Below are 18188 nucleotides of genomic sequence, written 5' to 3' on the forward strand. Positions count from 1 at the left end.
CATCAGCTGACTGGATTTGGGAGAAAGAGAAATGGGGAAGGCTTGGGCAATTTGCTGTGAGGGGTGCAGTGCTGTAGACCGGGGTAGGGGTAGCCAGGTGGAAAGCATGGCCAGCCGTAGAAAAAATGCTTATTGAAATTCTCAATTATAGTGGATTTATCTGTGGTGACAGAGTTTCCTATCCTCAGTGCAGTGGGCAGCTGGGAGGAGGTGTTCTTATTCTCCATGGACTTTACAGTGTCCCAGAACTTTCTTGAGTTTGTGTTGCAGGAAGCAAATTTCTGCTTGAAAAAGCTAGGCTTGGCTTTTCTAACTGCCTGTGTATATTGGTTTCTAACTTCCCTGAAAAGTTGCATATCACGGGGGCTGTTCGATGCTAATGCAGAACGCCACAGGATGTTTTTGTGCTGGTCAAGAGCAGTCAGGTCTGGAGTGAACCAAGGGCTATATCTGTTCCTGGTTCTAAATTTCTTGAATGGGTCATGCTTATTTAAGATGGTGAGGAAGGCATTTAAAAAAATAACCAGGCATCCTCTACTGATGGGATGAGGTCAATATCCTTCCAGGATACCCGGGCCAGGTCGATTAGAAAGGCCTGCTCGCTGAAGTGTTTCAGGGAGCGTTTGACAGTGATGAGTGGAGGTCGTTTGACCGCTGACCCATTACGGATGCAGGCAATGAGGCAGTAATCGCTGAGATCTTGGTTGAAAACAGCAGAGGTGTATTTAGAGGGCAAGTTGGTTAGGATGATATCTATGAGGGTGCCCGTGTTTACGGCTTTGGGGTGGTACCTGGTAGGTTCATTGATAATTTGTGTGAGATTGAGGGCATCAAGCTTAGATTGTAGGATGTCTGGGGTGTTAAGCATGTCCTAGTTTAGGTCACCTAGCAGCACGAGCTCTGAAGATAGATGGGGGGCAATCAGTTCACATATGGTGTCCAGAGCACAGCTGGGGGCAGAGGGTGGTCTATAGCAGGCGGCAACGGTGAGAGAATTGTTTTTAGAGAGGTGGGTTTTTAAAAGTAGAATTTCAAATTGTTTGGGTACAGACCTGGATAGTAGGACAGAACTCTGCAGGCTATCTCTGCAGTAGATTGCAACACCACCCCCTTTGGCCGTTCTATCTTGTCTGAAAATGTTGTAGTTAGGGATGGAGAGTTTTTGGTGGTCTTCCTAAACCAGGATTCAGACACGGCTAGGACATCCGGGTTGGCAGAGTGTGCTAAAGCAGTGAATAAAACAAACTTAGGGAGGAGGCTTCTACTGTTAACATGCATGAAACCAAGGCTATTACCGTTACAGAAGTCATCAAAAGAGAGCGCCTGGGGAATAGGAGTGGAGCTAGGCACTGCAGAGCCTGGATTCACCTCTACATCACCAGAGGAACAGAGGAGGAGTAGGATAAGGGTACGGCTAAAAGCTATGAGAATTGGTCGTCTAGGACGTCCGGAACAGAGAGTAAAAGGAGCAGGATACAGTGGAGGTAAACCTAGGCATTGAGTGATGATGAGAGAGATATTGTCTCTAGAAACATGATTGAAACCAGGTGATGTCATCGCATGTGTGGGTGGTGGAACTGAAAGGTTGGATAAGGTATAATGAGCAGGGCTAGAGGCTCTACAGTGAAATAAGCCAATAAACACTAACCAGAACAGCAATGGACAAGGCATATTGACATTAAGGAGTGGCATGCTTAGCCGAGTGATCATAAGGGTCCAGTGAGTAGTGAGGTTGGTTGGGGTCACAGCGATTCAGACAGCTAGCCGGGCCATGGGTAGCAAGCTGGCAGAGGATGGAGGTCTGTTTTTAGCCACCTCGTGCGTTTCCGTCAGTAGATTAGTGGGGTTCCGTGTGGTAGAAGGGACCAATCCAATTGACAAAATAGTTATAGTTTTAGTGGCCCAAGAAAATTGTCCGATAGACCTATTCAGATAGCAGCCGATAAGACAGCTAACGATTAGCGGGCCGCAGATGGGCGTTCAGGTTACGGCGCGACGGAGGGGCCAGTTGGATAACTCCCTAGGGCAGATAACGTCGGTAGTCCAGTCGTGAAGGCCCGGTGGGGCTCCGCATTGGCAGTAAACGGATCCGGATAGGTGATTGTAGCCCAGGAGTGGCTGATGGAACTCTTCAGCTGGCTAACACCGGAATAATTGATGTTTGCTCCGGGACCGACGTTAGCCAATAGTCACTCGGATAGCAGCTAGCTAGCTGCGAGATCCAGGTGTAAATGTCCAGAGCTTGCGGTAGAAATCCGGGGATATGGAGAGAAAATAGGTCCGGTATGCTCTGGTCTGAGTCGCGTTGTACAAAACTGGCAATAGCTTTTCGAACTAAAGGATAGCTGCTGACCGCCAACCGTGGTTAGCTGAATACTAACGTTAGCCAGCTAACTTCTGGCTAACTTCTGGCTAGCTTCTGTTGTGGATTTCAGATTTGAGGTGAATAATATTATTTTATTTGTTTAAATTGGTGAGACGGGTTACAGGAGAGTGTTATGAAGTTGAGTTTTTAGAAAAAAAAGATATAAAAAGATATGCGAAGAAAATATGTACATATATATATACACGGGACACGACAAGACGAGGACAAAGGACGTCTGACTGCTATGCCATCTTGGAAAATTGACGTGGTCTTACATTGTTGTTGAGGTCTTAAATTCTAGGCTCTAGCCCCTCACTAGATTCTGTCCGACACCTCATGAGCACTTCTGTTGTGAATCACACTTCTACCAACCATTTCCTTATGGCAGACAAAATATCCAGTGTTCGGTTTGTTTTCTCTTACTGGGTTAGTCTGTACGTGTATTGACACTCACTCACTTTGTAGAATCCAGCCAATGCTATTGTCCCTACAGTTTATGTATTGTCCCCTCAGGGTTTTTTACAGGACAATGACATCTTGCCGGCAGTGCCTCATCTTGAGTCATTATGTGTCAGCCATGTTGTGTTGTGAAGGGAGGAAATGGCCTGTGTTGCTGGTGTGGTGACGATACTGCTGGTGTAGCACTTAACTTTGGACCACATGATTCACTGGTTGACTCACAGAATAATGTTGAGAATAATGTTGTTCTAGTCTTTTCTTTTGTAGTCCTTAAAGCTACTCAAGTATGACGTAGTTTAAAGGGTTACATGAAAGTTAACCCTGTCAATACTCGAATTAATTCACTAAATCACTAAAACTACAATTAACATTTTAGAAATACTCTGTTGTTTTCTGTTGCTGTTACAATCGGTTACAATTTCTGTTTGTATTGAGAGAGGTATTAGTACAGAGGTGCAGACAGTTATTGGCTTGTATGGGCAATGGCCTAATGACTTCTTGGGTCATTTCTACACTGAAGTTGTCCTTGTGTCTGTGTGTCCTGTAAGTAGTATTATATACCTCAAAGTCCTGGATGGATCTGGAAATCATCTAGATGTTTCTGGTTCTGGCTCTGGCTCGGGGCCTGGCTCAGGCTCTGGAGAGTGGGCGGAAGGTAATCCTGTTCATTTTATGTCTGGGTGTGTATGTGCGTCTGTCTGTCTGAGTTTTTTACATTTCTCAGTACCAAACATCTCTGACCAAACATGCTTCCACTCCTTTCAGTGTCCAAAGGCAGCAGCAGTTCAAATGACCATGGCAAAGTGAGGTTTACCACAATCTCAACATTTACATTGACAATGAGTCAAGATGACTCCTTGTTCAATGCCATCGACGAAGAGGATAAAAGTGTTCCAATTATAAGGAGAGACAACACCATAAGTAATGTTTTTTTAAGATTTACTATGAGCTAAATATGTTCTCAAGAAAAAAATTGTGGAGTGTGAGTATCCCCTCTTTTTAGTCTTTAGTGTGACTCCGACCTGACCTTTGACATAAGGCCTAAGATAGGAGATGATTCTGGATCTGTCACGCCCTGATCTGTTTCACCTGTCCTTGTGATTGTCTCCACCCCCCTCCAGGTGTCGCCCATCTTCACCCTTATCCCCTATGTATTTATACCTGTGTTCTCTGTTTGTCCGTTGCCAGTTCGTCAAGTCAACCAGCATTTTTGTTCTCAGCGCCTGCTTTTCCCAGTATCTCCTTTTTCTCACCCTCTTGGTTTTGACCCTTGCCTGTCCTGACTCTGAGCCCGCCTGGCTGACCACTCTGCCTGCCCCTGAGCTTGCCTGCCGACATGTACCTTTGCCCCACCTCTGGATTGTTGACCCCTGCCTGCCTTGACCTGTCTATTGCCTGCCCCTGTTGGAATATTAAACCACTGTCAATTTGACATGTCTGCATCTGGGTCTTACCTTGATTCCTGATAGGATCCGCCATTGGCAACGTGGCAAAGAGCGAGGTAAATCTAGCAAACAAAAACTCTTGCAGGTAACGTCTGACTTATTTACTATAACTTATCTAGTGTATTATTCAGTATATTACTTCCTCCATATTTACTAACAGATGCACTTAGAGGAGGCTGGTGGGAGGAGCTCTAAGAGGATGGGCTCATTGTAATGGCTGAAATGGAATCCGTGGAACGGAGTCAAACATGTGGTTTCCATATGTTTGTGTTTTATATCATTCCATTTGTTCTATTCCAGCCATTACAATGAGCCCGTCCTCCTATAGCTCCTCCCACCAGCATCCTCTGTTTGCTCTGTGGTACTTAGTCCAACCTTATTATTCTTCCTCTTTGCAGATATTATTGCTGGAGTGGTGGGGAGATTGGTATTGGCTGCCGCTCTGTTAATTAACACTCATGATCTATAACATGAAGAAGAAAGACTACACTGTCAACCAGCAGAACACTTTGAACGGAGGATACCAGAAACCTAAGACAAAGGAGTTTGTTGCGTAACTTCCTTATGCATGCATGACTACGTCGCTTTGAATAAAAGCGTCTACTAAATAGCATTTATTATTATTATATAAAGAAGAATGTATACATCAATGATGTCGTTCTTGCTGCTGGTGATTCTCTGATCCACCTCTACGCAGGCGACACCTTTCTGTATACTTCTGGCCCTTCTTTGGACACTGTGTTAACAACCCTCCAGACGAGCTTCAATGCCATACAACTCTCCTTCCGTGGCCTCCAACTGCTCTTAAATACAAGTAAAACTAAATGCATGCTCTTCAACCGATCGCTGCCTGCACCTGCCCGCCCGTCCAGCATCACTACTCTGGACGGTTCTGACTTAGAATATGTGGACAACTACAAATACCTAGGTGTCTGGTTAGACTGTAAACTCTCCTTCCAGACCCATATTAAGCATCTCCAATCCAAAATTAAATCTAGAATCGGCTTCCTGTTTCGCAACAAAGCATCCTTCACTCATGTTGCCAAACATACCCTTGTAAAACTGACTATCCTACCAATCCTTGACTTCGGCGATGTCATTTACAAAATAGCCCCCGACACTCTACTCAGCAAATCTATCACAGTGCCATCTGCTTTGTCACCAAAGCCCCATATACTACCCACCACTGCGACCTGTATGCTCTCGTTGGCTGGCCCTCGCTTCATATTTGTCGCCACACCCACTGGCTCCAGGTCATCTATAAGTTTTTGCTAGGTAAAGCTCCGCCTTATCTCAGCTCACTGGTCTCCATAGCAGCACCCACCCGTAGCACGCGCTCCAGCGGGTATATTTCACTGGTCACCCCCAAAGCCAATTCTTCCTTTGGCCGCCTTTCCTTACAGTTCTCTGATGCCAATGACGGGAACGAATTGCAAAAATCACTGAAGCTCGAGACTCATATCTCCCTCACTAACTTTAAGCATCAGCTGTCAGAGCAGCTCACAGATCACTGCACCTGTACATAGCCCGTTTGTAAATAGCCCATCCAACTACCTCATCCCCATACTGTTATTTTTTTTTTGCTCCTTTGCACCCAGTATCTCTACTTGCCATTCATCTTCTGCACATCTATCACTCCAGTGTTTAAATTGCTAAATTGTAATTATTTCGCCACTATAGCCTATTTATTGCCTTAACTTCCTTATCTTACCTCATTTGCACATACTACAAATACTTTTTTTTCTATTGTATTATTGACTGTATGTTTGTTTATGCCATGTGTAACTCTGTGTTTGTGTCGCACTGCTTTGCTTTATCTTGGCCAGGTCACAGTTGTAAATGAGAACTTGTTCTCAACTAGCCTACCTGGTTAAATAAAGGTAAAATAAAAAATGATTCAAACCTGCAGATATCCACTTACAGTAAATTAAGAGACTTTTTAAAAACTTTTAATTTATAAAGGGTTGGTCACCACCTAGATCAAGGGAGCCCTGTGAACATGAACACACACAATTTAATGCACATAATGTAAGATAATAAAATCAATACAACAAGATTAATCAAAACAAGTATCATGAAATTTGGGTTTCTATTTCTCCAGAAACTCAATCAAGGTGTGTGTATGTAGCTTAGGTACATGATGAAGTGAAAGGGCTAGCATGCTTTTTGTCTCCAAAAAATACAATACATGTAGTGATTGTTATTGGTGTGAAAATACTATATCCTTTGATTTAGTTTTGTCATGTGTAGTTTCCTAACAGAAATGTTTATATTTATTAGAACTTTTTGACCGACTCACGCTCTTTTGTAACCATAATGTACTTTATATGTAATTTTAACTAAAACATTTCCATATTTTTATTATGATCTGTAAAATGTGTTAATTTAGGATGTTACACACACCTTGATGAAATGGACACTGTACATACAACTGTCTTGAATGTAATTAATGTAGTGAGTCTAAAGTGTACCTTGTAATCAAATCAAATCAAATGTATTTATATAGCCCTTCGTACATCAGCTAATATCTCAAAGTGCTGTACAGAAACCCAACCTAAAACCCCAAACAGCAAGCAATGCAGGTGTAGAAGCACGGTGGCTAGGAAAAACTCCCTAGAAAGGCCAAAACCTAGAGAGGAACCAGGCTATGAGGGGTGGCCAGTCCTCTTCTGGCTGTGCCGGGTGGAGATTATAACAGAACATGGCCAAGATGTTCAAATGTTCATAAATGACCAGCATGGTCAAATAATAATAATCACAGTAGTTGTCGAGGGTGCAGCACCTCAGGAGTAAATGTCAGTTGGCTTTTCATAGCCGATCATTAAGAGTGTCTCTACCGCTCCTGCGGTCTCTAGAGAGTTGAAAACAGCAGGTCTGGGACAGGTAGCACATCCGGTGAACAGGTCAGGGTTCCATAGCCACAGGCAGAACAGTTGAAACTGGAGCAGCAGCACGGCCAGGTGGACTGGGGACAGCAAGGAGTCATGTCAGGTCGTCCTGAGGCATGGTCCTAGGGCTCAGGTCCTCCGAGAGAAAGAGAGAATTAGAGAGAGCATACTTAAATTCACACAGGACACCAGATAAGACAGGAGAAGTACTCCAGATATAACAAACTGACCCAAGCCCCCCGACACATAAACTAATGCAGCATAAATACTAGAGGCTGAGACAGGAGGGGTCAGGAGACACTGTGGCCCCATCCGATGATACCCCCGGACAGGGTCATAATCATTTGATGTCTTATGTCCCATCACTCATTATTATTGCTTAATGAGTGGAAATGAACAGTGACATCCCTCACACAATACACTGCTTGTGTTGCAACCGTGAGACACAACTTATTACGAAGCAGAGCCAAAAACAATATATCTCTGACTCTGATCAATGTCAATACACAGTGTTGAATCACTGAGGTCATGAAGAACTGTATTACTACATTTCTGAACCAGATTATATTATGTATATTACGTGCTTCTTCACCTGCATTGCTTGCTGTTTGGGGTTTTAGGCTGGGTTTCTGTACAGCACTTTGTGACATCAGCTGATGTAAGAAGGGCTTCATGAATAAATTTGATTGATTATATTATGTTTATCTTGCAAATACACATTTAATAAATATTTTCAAATGCTTATAGAGAAACTGAGTCTTCTTGGGTATGACGCTACAAGCTTGGCACACCTGAATTTGGGGAGTTTCCACCATTCTTCTCTGCAGATCCTCTCAAGCTCTGTCAGGTTAGATGGGGAGGGTCGCTGCACAGTTATTTTCAGGTCTCTCCAGAGGTATTAGATCGGGTTCAAGTGCGGGCTCTGGATGAGCCACTCAAGGACATTCAGACTTGTCCCGAAGCGACTCCTGGCGTTGTCTTGGCTGTGTGCTTAGGGTCGTTGTCCTGTTGGAAGATGAACCTTCGCCCAGTCTGAAGTCCTGAGCACTCTGGAGCAGGTTTTCATCAAGGATCTCTATGTACTTTGCTCCATTCATCTTTCCCTCGATCCTGACTAGTCTCCCGTCCCTGCCGCTGAAAAACGGATGGTGCCAGGTTTCCTCCAGATGTGACGCTTGGCATTCAGGCCAAAGAGTTCAATCTTGGTTTCATCAGACCAGAGAATCTTGTTCCTCATGGTCTGAGAGTCTTTAAGTGCCTTTTGGCAAACTCCAAGCAGGCTGTCATGTGCAATTTACTAAGGAGTGGCTTCCGTTTTGTCGCTCTACCATAAAGGCCTGATTTGTGGAGTGCTGCAGAGATGGTTGTCCTTCTGGAAGGTTCTCCCATCTCCACTAAGGAACTCTAGAGCTCTGTCAGAGTGACCATCGGGTTCTTGGTCACCTCCCTGACCAACGCCCTTCTCCCCTAATTGCTCAGTTTGGCCGGGCGACCAGCTCTAGGAAGAGTCTTGGTGGTTCCAAACTTTTTCCATTTAAGAATGATGGAGGGTGGTCTAGGGCACTGCATCGCAGTGCTAACTGCGCCACCAGAGTCTCTGGGTTCGCGCCCAGGCTCTGTCGCAGCCGGCCGCGACCGGGAGGTCCGTGGGGCGACGCACAATTGGCATAGCGTCGTCTGGGTTAGGGAGGGTTTGGCCGGTAGGGATATCCTTGTCTCATCGCGCTCCAGCGACTCCTGTGGCGGGCCGGGCGCAGTGCGCGCTAACCAAGGGGGCCAGGTACACGGTGTTTCCTCCGACACATTGGTGCGGCTGGCTTCCGGGTTGGAGGCGCGCTGTGTTAAGAAGCAGTGCGGCTTGGTTGGGTTGTGCTTCGGAGGACGCATGGCTTTCGACCTTCGTCTCTCCCGAGCCCGTACGGGAGTTGTAGCGATGAGACAAGATAGTAATTACTAGCGATTGGATACCACGAAAATTGGGGAGAAAATGGGATAAAAAATTTAAAAAAATAAAAAATAAAAATAAAAAAAAAAGAATGATGGAGGCCGCTGTGTTCTTGGGGACCTTCAATGCTGCAGAAATGTTTTGGTACCCTTCCTCAGATATGTGCCTCGACACACTCGTCTCAGAGCTCTACGGACAATTCCTTTGACCTCATGGCTTGGTTTTTGCTGTGACATGCACTGTCAACTGTGGGACCTTATATAGACAGTTGTGTGCCTTTCCAAATCATGTCCAATCAATTGAATTTACCACAGGTGGATTAATGTCTAAAAACCTGTTTTCACTTTGTTATTATGGGGTATTGTGTTTATATTGATAAGGGAAAACAATTTTAGAATAAGGCTGTAACGTAACAAAATGTGGAAAAGTCAAGGGGTCTGAATACTTTTTGAATGCTCTGTATGTGAGTGGGGATATTGGCATGTGAATCGTAACCGTTGTTTAGCTTATACCTTCATGCACTCACACACAAGTGTTAAATTACTACATCCAGATTTGAATAGTTTGGATAACACATGCAGGTTAGCGTTTTTCATCATGAATCTTGTTCTGGAAGCAGCTCTGCAGAATGGTCGCTAGCAGGCAAAGACACAAAGTCCTAACATCTAATTGTAAACCAAACCTTAACCCTAACTTTAGGTCTCCAAAGTGGCGCAGTGGTTTAAGGCACTGCATGTCAGTGCAAGAGGCGTCACTGTAGTTCCTGGTTCGTATCCAGGCTGTATCACATCTGGACGTATTTGGGAGTCCCATAGGGCGGCACACAATTGGCCCAGCGTCGTCCGGGGTAGGCCGTCATTGTAAATAAGAATGTGTTCTTATTAAATGACATGCCTAGTTAAATAAAGGTTACATTTAAAATATATATATAATAATAACTTTAACCACACTGCTAACCCTAAAATGAAGACTAAAAATCTCATTTTAGTTTTCATACATTTTTACAATATAGCCAATTCTGACTTTGCAGCTAGCCTCAGGGGAAACCACTCAGTTCTGCCTCCAGGAAAAGACTAATGACAATAAACATCAACCTGCATAACACATTGCCACGTCTAACTTCAGAGTTAGTCAAACCTACTGTATCACTAGTACTCTCCTGCCATCTAGAGCTCAAAGGATGAGTACTTTGACTAGATCTCAGTTGAATTTGTCACACGTAATACCCTAATTCCATACATGGTCTTTGGTCTACACATAGTTATTTGCTGTTTTGTATCCATCATTCCAACATTAGCCAGGGTATTAAAACAACAACAATACAGTATGCATCCACTTGATGCATCCACTTGAGATATGTATTCTATTCATGTTAACAGATTATCTTTATTTGTAACTCGTAAACCCAGTGCTTTACTTGGATTGAAATAAGTGCCGGTACTCATTTTGGGTGCCGGTACTGTTTACATTTGGGTGCAGGAGCTCCACAATACTTTTGAGCTAATATGCTATAAGAGGAACAGGAGCTCAAGCAGTAAAACATTTGAGTTGCCCTTACTCAGCTCCGGTGAACTCCTGCCCAGGTCAAGCACTGCATAAACCCCATAAAGCAGAAGTGAAAGATGCAGGCCCATGTTTAGTATAAGGGTAGAAAAAAAAAAAAATCTGAATAACAGTTTTTTTCTTCTTTTGAGAGCATGCTTTTATAGAAGGGAAACTGATGTAAGAGAAGGGAAACTGACGATAGATATGTAGGAAAGGAATTTCCACATCATCAACCTGATTGCGCCACAGAGACAGTTTTGTGGATTGTCAGTGTGGTGAGGCAGCTGATTGGTTGACGTTCATCATCCTAGCTCTACAATGGCCAAAAAGTGTTGTCAATCAAAACAGCTACTCGTTTGTGTTTTCTTTCAACACGCCTGTCACATAAGTGGGCGTTTCATAGCATTGTCGGTTGTTGATGGTGGAGGCTTTCTTAGTCGCCCAGCTTTTTCAGCGATGTTTATCCCTACTCTTGAGGAAGACATGCACCATTTTAAACCGAATCGACACAGGTTCTACACAACGCGATGCTGTGGGTGTTGCCATGTCAGGACGGGAACCATCATTCTCGGCACTTGGTACATGGTACGTACAAATGCCAATGTTTCTGGCTTTTTAGAATGTGCTAGCTAACGTTACCTAGCTAGTGTTAGCTATTTGCGGTTATATTGCAGTACCCTCTGGTTGCCACTGTACTGTCGAGAGTAGGCCATTGTGCTAACTACCAAAAAGCTAAACCGAAGACAATATTTGTCAAGAAAGTCAGTTTGATATCCGATTCGTGCCATACTTTTGTAACATTATATATATGGAATTTGATATATTGGCGCTAATGTTATCGGATAGCTAACTAACTAACTAGCGGTTAACGTTACCCGTATGGACTTTCAGCTCCCCCCGGTGCACATCGGATGTTGTTCTAACGTAGGCTAACTCTTACCAACGTGTCAGGTAACAGTAATGTTAGGATAAATCCATTTGAATTCAATCACTTTTTGACCGCATCCCTTTTGATTTAAACACAACTTTCCATACATGTTTACACATGGAAGAAGTGGTCAGAAAGGGACCATTCAGGAGATACAGGTAGGGAAGTCAAACATTCATGCTTCTGCACCAGACCGTTCTCATAGACAAGATAGACATCAAATCAAATGTTATTGGTTAGCAGATGTTATTGCGAGTGTAGCGAAATGCTTACGCTTCTAGACCCGACAGGTCAGCAGTATCTAACGGGTAATATCTAACAATTCCACAACACCTAATACACAATCTAGTAATGGAATGGGATAAGAATATATAAAATATATGGATGAGGGGTGACCGAGCAGCTAAGATGCAATAGATAGTATATAATAGTATACAGTATATACATATGAAATAAGTCATGCGAGATATGTAAACATTTTTAAAGTGGCATTATTAAAGTGACAAGTGTTCCATTTAAAATGGCCAATGATATCAAGATTGTAGGTAGACAGCTGCCTCTATGCTAGGGATGGCTGTTTAACAGTCTGATGGCCTTAAGCTGTTTTTCCAATCTCATCTCTCTGTCCCAGCTTTCATGCACCTGTACTGACCTCACCTCCTGGATGGTAGAGGGGTGAACAGGCAGTGGCTTGGGTGGTTATTGTCCTTGATGATCTTTTTTGCCTTCCTGTTACTTCGGGTGTTGTAGGTGTCCTGGAGGGCAGCCCCCGGTGATGCTTTGTGCAGACTGCACCACCCTCTGGAGAGCCCTGCGGTTGTGGGCGGTGCAGTTGTCGTACCAGGCGGTGATATCATGTGTCCAAGATGGCGTAGCAGTGTAGACGTGTTTGTTTAGTCCTCTCGTGTACGTTTGTATTTCTTGTATATATTTAAATTTTTTCTCTTTTCGATTTTTAATTCGATTATACCTTCCGGTAACCTACCTCACCCAATGTGATACGGAATCGCTATTATTTTTTAACTTTGGAACACATTCAAGAACCCCCAGTAGCTAACCAGCTAATCAGCTACAAGCTATTTAGTAATTTTTAGCCGCTGCTAGCAGCTTTTACCTTCTGCACAGACACCAGCCCTGTTATTAGCCTGGATATTACTCACCAATTTACCAGCATCGGACTGTCTCTCGACAACAACGCCGGATTCCTGCCGTAATCCCTGAGCCACTACTTCTGATCCTCACAGCTAGCTTGCAGCTAGCGCAGCTAGCGCAGCTAGCGCCACTGCCACGAAGCTAGCACCAGTTAGCAAACACAATTCTACAATTACAACCTCTCTTTCGCCATCGCCATCCGGCTTGGATTCTCTGTCGACACGACCACGTCTGGTCTGCAGACGAATACCCCATCCGCTGTCCCCTCAACCGGCCTCCGTCTGAGCAGACCCCCTCCGTCTGAGCAGACCACCCCCCGGGCTACTAACTTTAAACGCCGCGTGCTAGCTTAGTGGCGGCTTCCCTGCTCCATCTACGGCTGCCCCCTGGACACTATGATCACTTGGCTACATAGCTGATGCCTGCCGGACTGTCCATTAATTCACGGTACTCCATTCTGTTTATTTGTGTTTTATCTGTCGGCTCTGTTTTAACTCAGGCTCTCTGTGTAGTTAATCCGACCCTCTCTGCCTAGTTGTCGCCATTTTTACCTGCTGTTGCTGTGTTAGCTGACTAGCTGCTGTTATCTCACCTGTTGTTTTAGCTAGCTCTCCCAATCAAGACCTGCAATCACTTTATGCCTTACTGTATGTCTCTCTCAAATATCAATATGCCTTGTATACTGTTGTTCAGGCTAGTTATCATTGTTTTGGTTTGCAATGGACCCCGTAGTTCCACTCTCCGTACCTCTGATACCTCCTTTGTCCCACCTCCCACACATGCGGTGACCTCACCCATTGAGACCAGCATGTCCAGAGATACAACCTCTCTTATCATCACCCAGTGCCTGGGCTTGCCTCCGCCTTACCCGTGCCCCACCATACCCCTGTCTGCACATTATGCCCAGAATCTATTCTACCACGCCCATAAATCTGCTCCTTTTATTCCTTGTCCCCAACGCTCTAGGCGACCAGTTTTGATAGCCTTTAGCCGCACCCTCATCCTACTACTCCTCTGTTCCTCGGGTGATGTGGAGGTAAACCCAGGCCCTGCATGTCCCCAGGCACCCTCATTTGTTGACTTCTGTGATAGAAAAAGCCTTGGCCTCATGCATGTCAACATCAGAAGCCTCCTCCCTAAGTTTGTCTTACTCACCGCTTTAGCACACTCTGCCAACCCTGATGTCCTTGCCGTGTCTGACTCCTGGCTTAGGAAGGCCACCAAAAATTCTGAGATTTCCATACCCAACTATAACACTTTCCGTCAAGATAGAACTGCCAAAGGGGGAGGAGTTGCAATCTACTGCAGAGATAGCCTGCAAAGTTCTGTCATACTTTCCAGGTCTATGCCCAAACAGTTCGAACTTCGAATTTTAAAAATGAATCTCTCCAGAAATAAGTCTCTCACTGTTGCCGCCTGCTACCGACCCCCCTCAGCTCCCAGCTGTGCCCTGGACACCATCTGTGAATTGATCGCTCCCCATCTAGCTTCAGAGTTTGTTCTGTTAGGTGACCTAAACTGGGATATGCTTAACACCCCGGCAGTCCTACAATCTAAGCTAGATGCCCTCAATCTCACACAAATCATCAAGGAACCCACCAGGTACAACCCTAAATCCGTAAACATGGGCACCCTAATAGACATTATCCTGACCAACTTGCCCTCCAAATACACCTCTGCTGTCTTCAATCAAGATCTCAGCGATCACTGCCTCATTGCCTGTATCCGCTACGGGTCCGCGGTCAAACGACCACCCCTCATCACTGTCAAACGCTCCCTAAAACACTTCTGCGAGCAGGCCTTTCTAATCGACCTGGCCCGGGTACCCTGGAAGGATATTGACCTCATCTCGTCAGTTGAGGATGCCTGGTCATTCTTTAAAAGTTACTTCCTCACCATATTAGACAAGCATGCTCCGTTCAAAAAATGCAGAACTAAGAACAGATATAGCCCTTGGTTCACTCCAGACCTGACTGCCCTCGACCAGCACAAAAACATCCTGTGGCGAACTGCAATAGCATCGAAGAGCCCCCGCGATATGCAACTGTTCAGGGAAGTCAGGAACCAATACACGCAGTCAGTCAGGAAAGCAAAGGCCAGCTTTTTCAAGCAGAAATTTGCATCCTGTAGCTCTAACTCCAAAAAGTTCTGGGATACTGTAAAGTCCATGGAGAACAAGAGCACCTCCTCCCAGCTGCCCACTGCACTGAGGCTAGGTAACACGGTCACCACCGATAAATCCGTGATAATCGAAAACTTCAACAAGCATTTCTCAATGGCTGGCCATGCCTTCTTCCTGGCGACTCCAACCTTGGCCAACAGCCCCGCCCCCCCCGCTGCTACTCGCCCAAGCCTCCCCAGCTTCTCCTTTACCCAAATCCAGATAGCAGATGTTCTGAAAGAGCTGGAAAACCTGGACCCATACAAATCAGCTGGGCTTGACAATCTGGACCCCCTATTTCTGAAACTGTCCGCCGCCATTGTCGCACCCCCTATTACCAGCCTGTTCAACCTCTCCTTCGTATCATCTGAGATCCCCAAGGTTTGGAAAGCTGCCGTGGTCATCCCCCTCTTCAAAGGGGGAGACACCCTGGACCCAAACTGTTACAGACCTATATCCATCCTGCCCTGCCTATCTAAGGTCTTCGAAAGCCAAGTCAACAAACAGATCACTGACCATCTCGAATCCCACCGTACCTTCTCCGCTGTGCAATCCGGTTTCCGAGCCGGTCACGGGTGCACCTCAGCCACGCTCAAGGTACTAAACGATATCATAACCGCCATCGATAAAAGACAGTACTGTGCAGCCGTCTTCATCGACCTGGCCAAGGCTTTCGACTCTGTCAATCACCATATTCTTATCGGCAGACTCAGTAGCCTCGGTTTTTCTAATGACTGCCTTGCCTGGTTCACCAACTACTTTGCAGACAGAGTTCAGTGTGTCAAATCGGAGGGCATGTTGTCCGGTCCTCTGGCAGTCTCTATGGGGGTACCACAGGGTTCAATTCTCGGGCCGACTCTTTTCTCTGTATATATCAATGATGTTGCTCTTGCTGCGGGCGATTCCCTGATCCACCTCTACGCAGACGACACCATTCTGTATACTTCTGGCACTTCCTTGGACACTGTGCTATCTAACCTCCAAACGAGCTTCAATGCCATACAACACTCCTTCCGTGGCCTCCAACTGCTCTTAAACGCTAGTAAAACCAAATGCATGCTTTTCAACCGTTCGCTGCCTGCACCCGCACGCCCGACTAGCATCACCACCCTGGACGGTTCCGACCTAGAATATGTGGACGTCTATAAGTACCTAGGTGTCTGGCTAGACTGCAAACTCTCCTTCCAGACTCATATCAAACATCTCCAATCCAAAATCAAATCTAGAGTCGGCTTTCTATTTCGCAACAAAGCCTCCTTCACTCACGCCGCCAAACTTACCCTAGTAAAACTGACTATCCTACCGATCCTCGACTTCGGCGACGTCATCTACAAAATAGCTTCCAATACTCTACTCAGCAAACTGGATGCAGTTTATCACAGTGCCATCCGTTTTGTTACTAAAGCACCTTATACGACCCACCACTGCGACCTGTATGCCCTAGTCGGCTGGCCCTCGCTACATGTTCGTCGTCAGACCCACTGGCTCCAGGTCATCTACAAGGCTATGCTAGGTAAAGTGCCGCCTTATCTCAGTTCACTGGTCACGATGGCTACACCCACCCGTAGCACGCGCTCCAGCAGGTGTATCTCACTGATCATCCCTAAAGCCAAAACCTCATTTGGACGCCTTTCCTTCCAGTTCTCTGCTGCCTGCGACTGGAACGAATTGCAAAAATCTCTGAAGTTGGAGACTTTTATCTCCCTCAACAACTTTAAACATCTGCTATCCGAGCAGCTAACCGATCGCTGCAGCTGTACATAGTCCATCGGTATATAGCCCACCCAATTTACCTACCTCACCCCCCATACTGCTTTTATTTATTTACTTTTCTGCTCTTTTGCACACCAGTATCTCTACTTGCACATGATCATCTGATGATTTATCACTCCAGTGTTAATCTGCTAAATTGTAATATTAGATTTATTGCCTACCTCCTCATGCCTTTTGCACACATTGTATATAGATTCTCCTTTTTTCTACCATGTTACTGACTTGTTTATTGTTTACTCCATGTGTAACTCTGTGTTGTTGTCTGTTCACACTGCTATGCTTTATCTTGGCCAGGTCGCAGTTGCAAATGAGAACTTGTTCTCAACTAGCCTACCTGGTTAAATAAAGGTAAAATAGTTAAGGGTGAAGGGTTTTTGGTGACAAGCCACATTTTTTTCAGCCTTCTGAGGTTGAAGAGGCTTCACTGTGGTGAAGAAGTAGTAGTCTTTTAGTTGAGATGCCTTGGCTTTCTTGGGAACAGGAAAAATGGTGGCCATCTTGAAGCGTGTGTGGATAGCAGACTGGGATAGGTATTGATTGAATATGTCCGTAAACACACCAGCTAGCTGGTCTGCGCATGCTCTGAGGACGCAGCAAGGGATGCCGTCTGGGCCGGCAGCCTTGCGAGGGTTAACACATTTAATGGTTTTACTCACATCAGCCACGGAGAAGGAGAGCCCACAGTCTTTGGTAGTGGGTCGCGTCGATGGCACTGTATTGTCCTCAAAGCGAGCAAAGAAGTTGTTCAATTTTTCTGGAAGCAAGACGTCGATGTCCATGACGTCAATGTTGTTCTGAGGCTACCTGGAATATATCCCAGTCCATGTGATTGAAGCAATCTTCAAGTGTGGAATCCGATTGGTCAGACCAGCGTTGGATAGACCTAAGCATGGGCGCTTCTTGTTTTCATTTCTGCCTATGGGAGGGATGGTCAGATTTGCCAAAAGGAGGGCGGGGGAGGGCCTTGTATGCATCGCGGAAGTTAGAGTAGCAATGGTCGAGCGTGTTACTCGCTTGTGTACTGCAATCAATATGCTGATAGAATTTAGGTAGCCTTGTTCTCAAATTAGCTTTGCTACAATAAATGCAGCCTCAGGATATATGGTTTCCAGTTTGCATAAAGTCCAGTGAATGTCCATGATGGCTGTCTTGGTATCCGCTTGCGGGGGGATATACACGGCTGTGACAATAACCGAGGAGGAGATAAGGAGGAGGAGGAGATATCTCTCTTGGGAGATAATACATTTGATTGAGGAATTCTAGGTTAGTTGAACAAAAGGACTTGAGTTCCTGTATGTGGTTACAATTACACCATGAGTCGTTAATCATGAAACATTCACCCCCGCCCTTCTTCTTCCCGGAGAGATGTTTATTCCTGTCGGCGCGATGCACTGAAAATCCCATTGGCTGTACTGACTCAGACAGCATGTCCCAAGCTAGCCATGTTTCTGTGAAACGGAGTATGTTACAATCCCGGATATCTCTTTGGAAAGCAACTCTTGCCCTGATTTCGTCAACTTTGTTAAC

General features: G+C 45.3%; 1 protein-coding gene across 1 annotated transcript in view; it reads left to right on the top strand.

Moving 5' to 3' along the window:
- Positions 1-10996: 10996 nt before the first annotated feature.
- The window catches only part of LOC139583178 (lysosomal-associated transmembrane protein 4A-like), a 32263-nt gene continuing 25071 nt past the window's right edge, over positions 10997-18188 (top strand). The window contains exon 1 of the mRNA XM_071414005.1: positions 10997-11232. Within this exon, the coding sequence (XP_071270106.1) occupies positions 11104-11232 (129 nt within the window). The 5' untranslated portion in view covers positions 10997-11103. The remainder of the gene's footprint in view (positions 11233-18188) is intronic.

The sequence above is a fragment of the Salvelinus alpinus genome, chromosome 8, assembly GCF_045679555.1.
Source record: "Salvelinus alpinus chromosome 8, SLU_Salpinus.1, whole genome shotgun sequence".
In the NCBI taxonomy this organism is placed as follows: domain Eukaryota; kingdom Metazoa; phylum Chordata; class Actinopteri; order Salmoniformes; family Salmonidae; genus Salvelinus; species Salvelinus alpinus.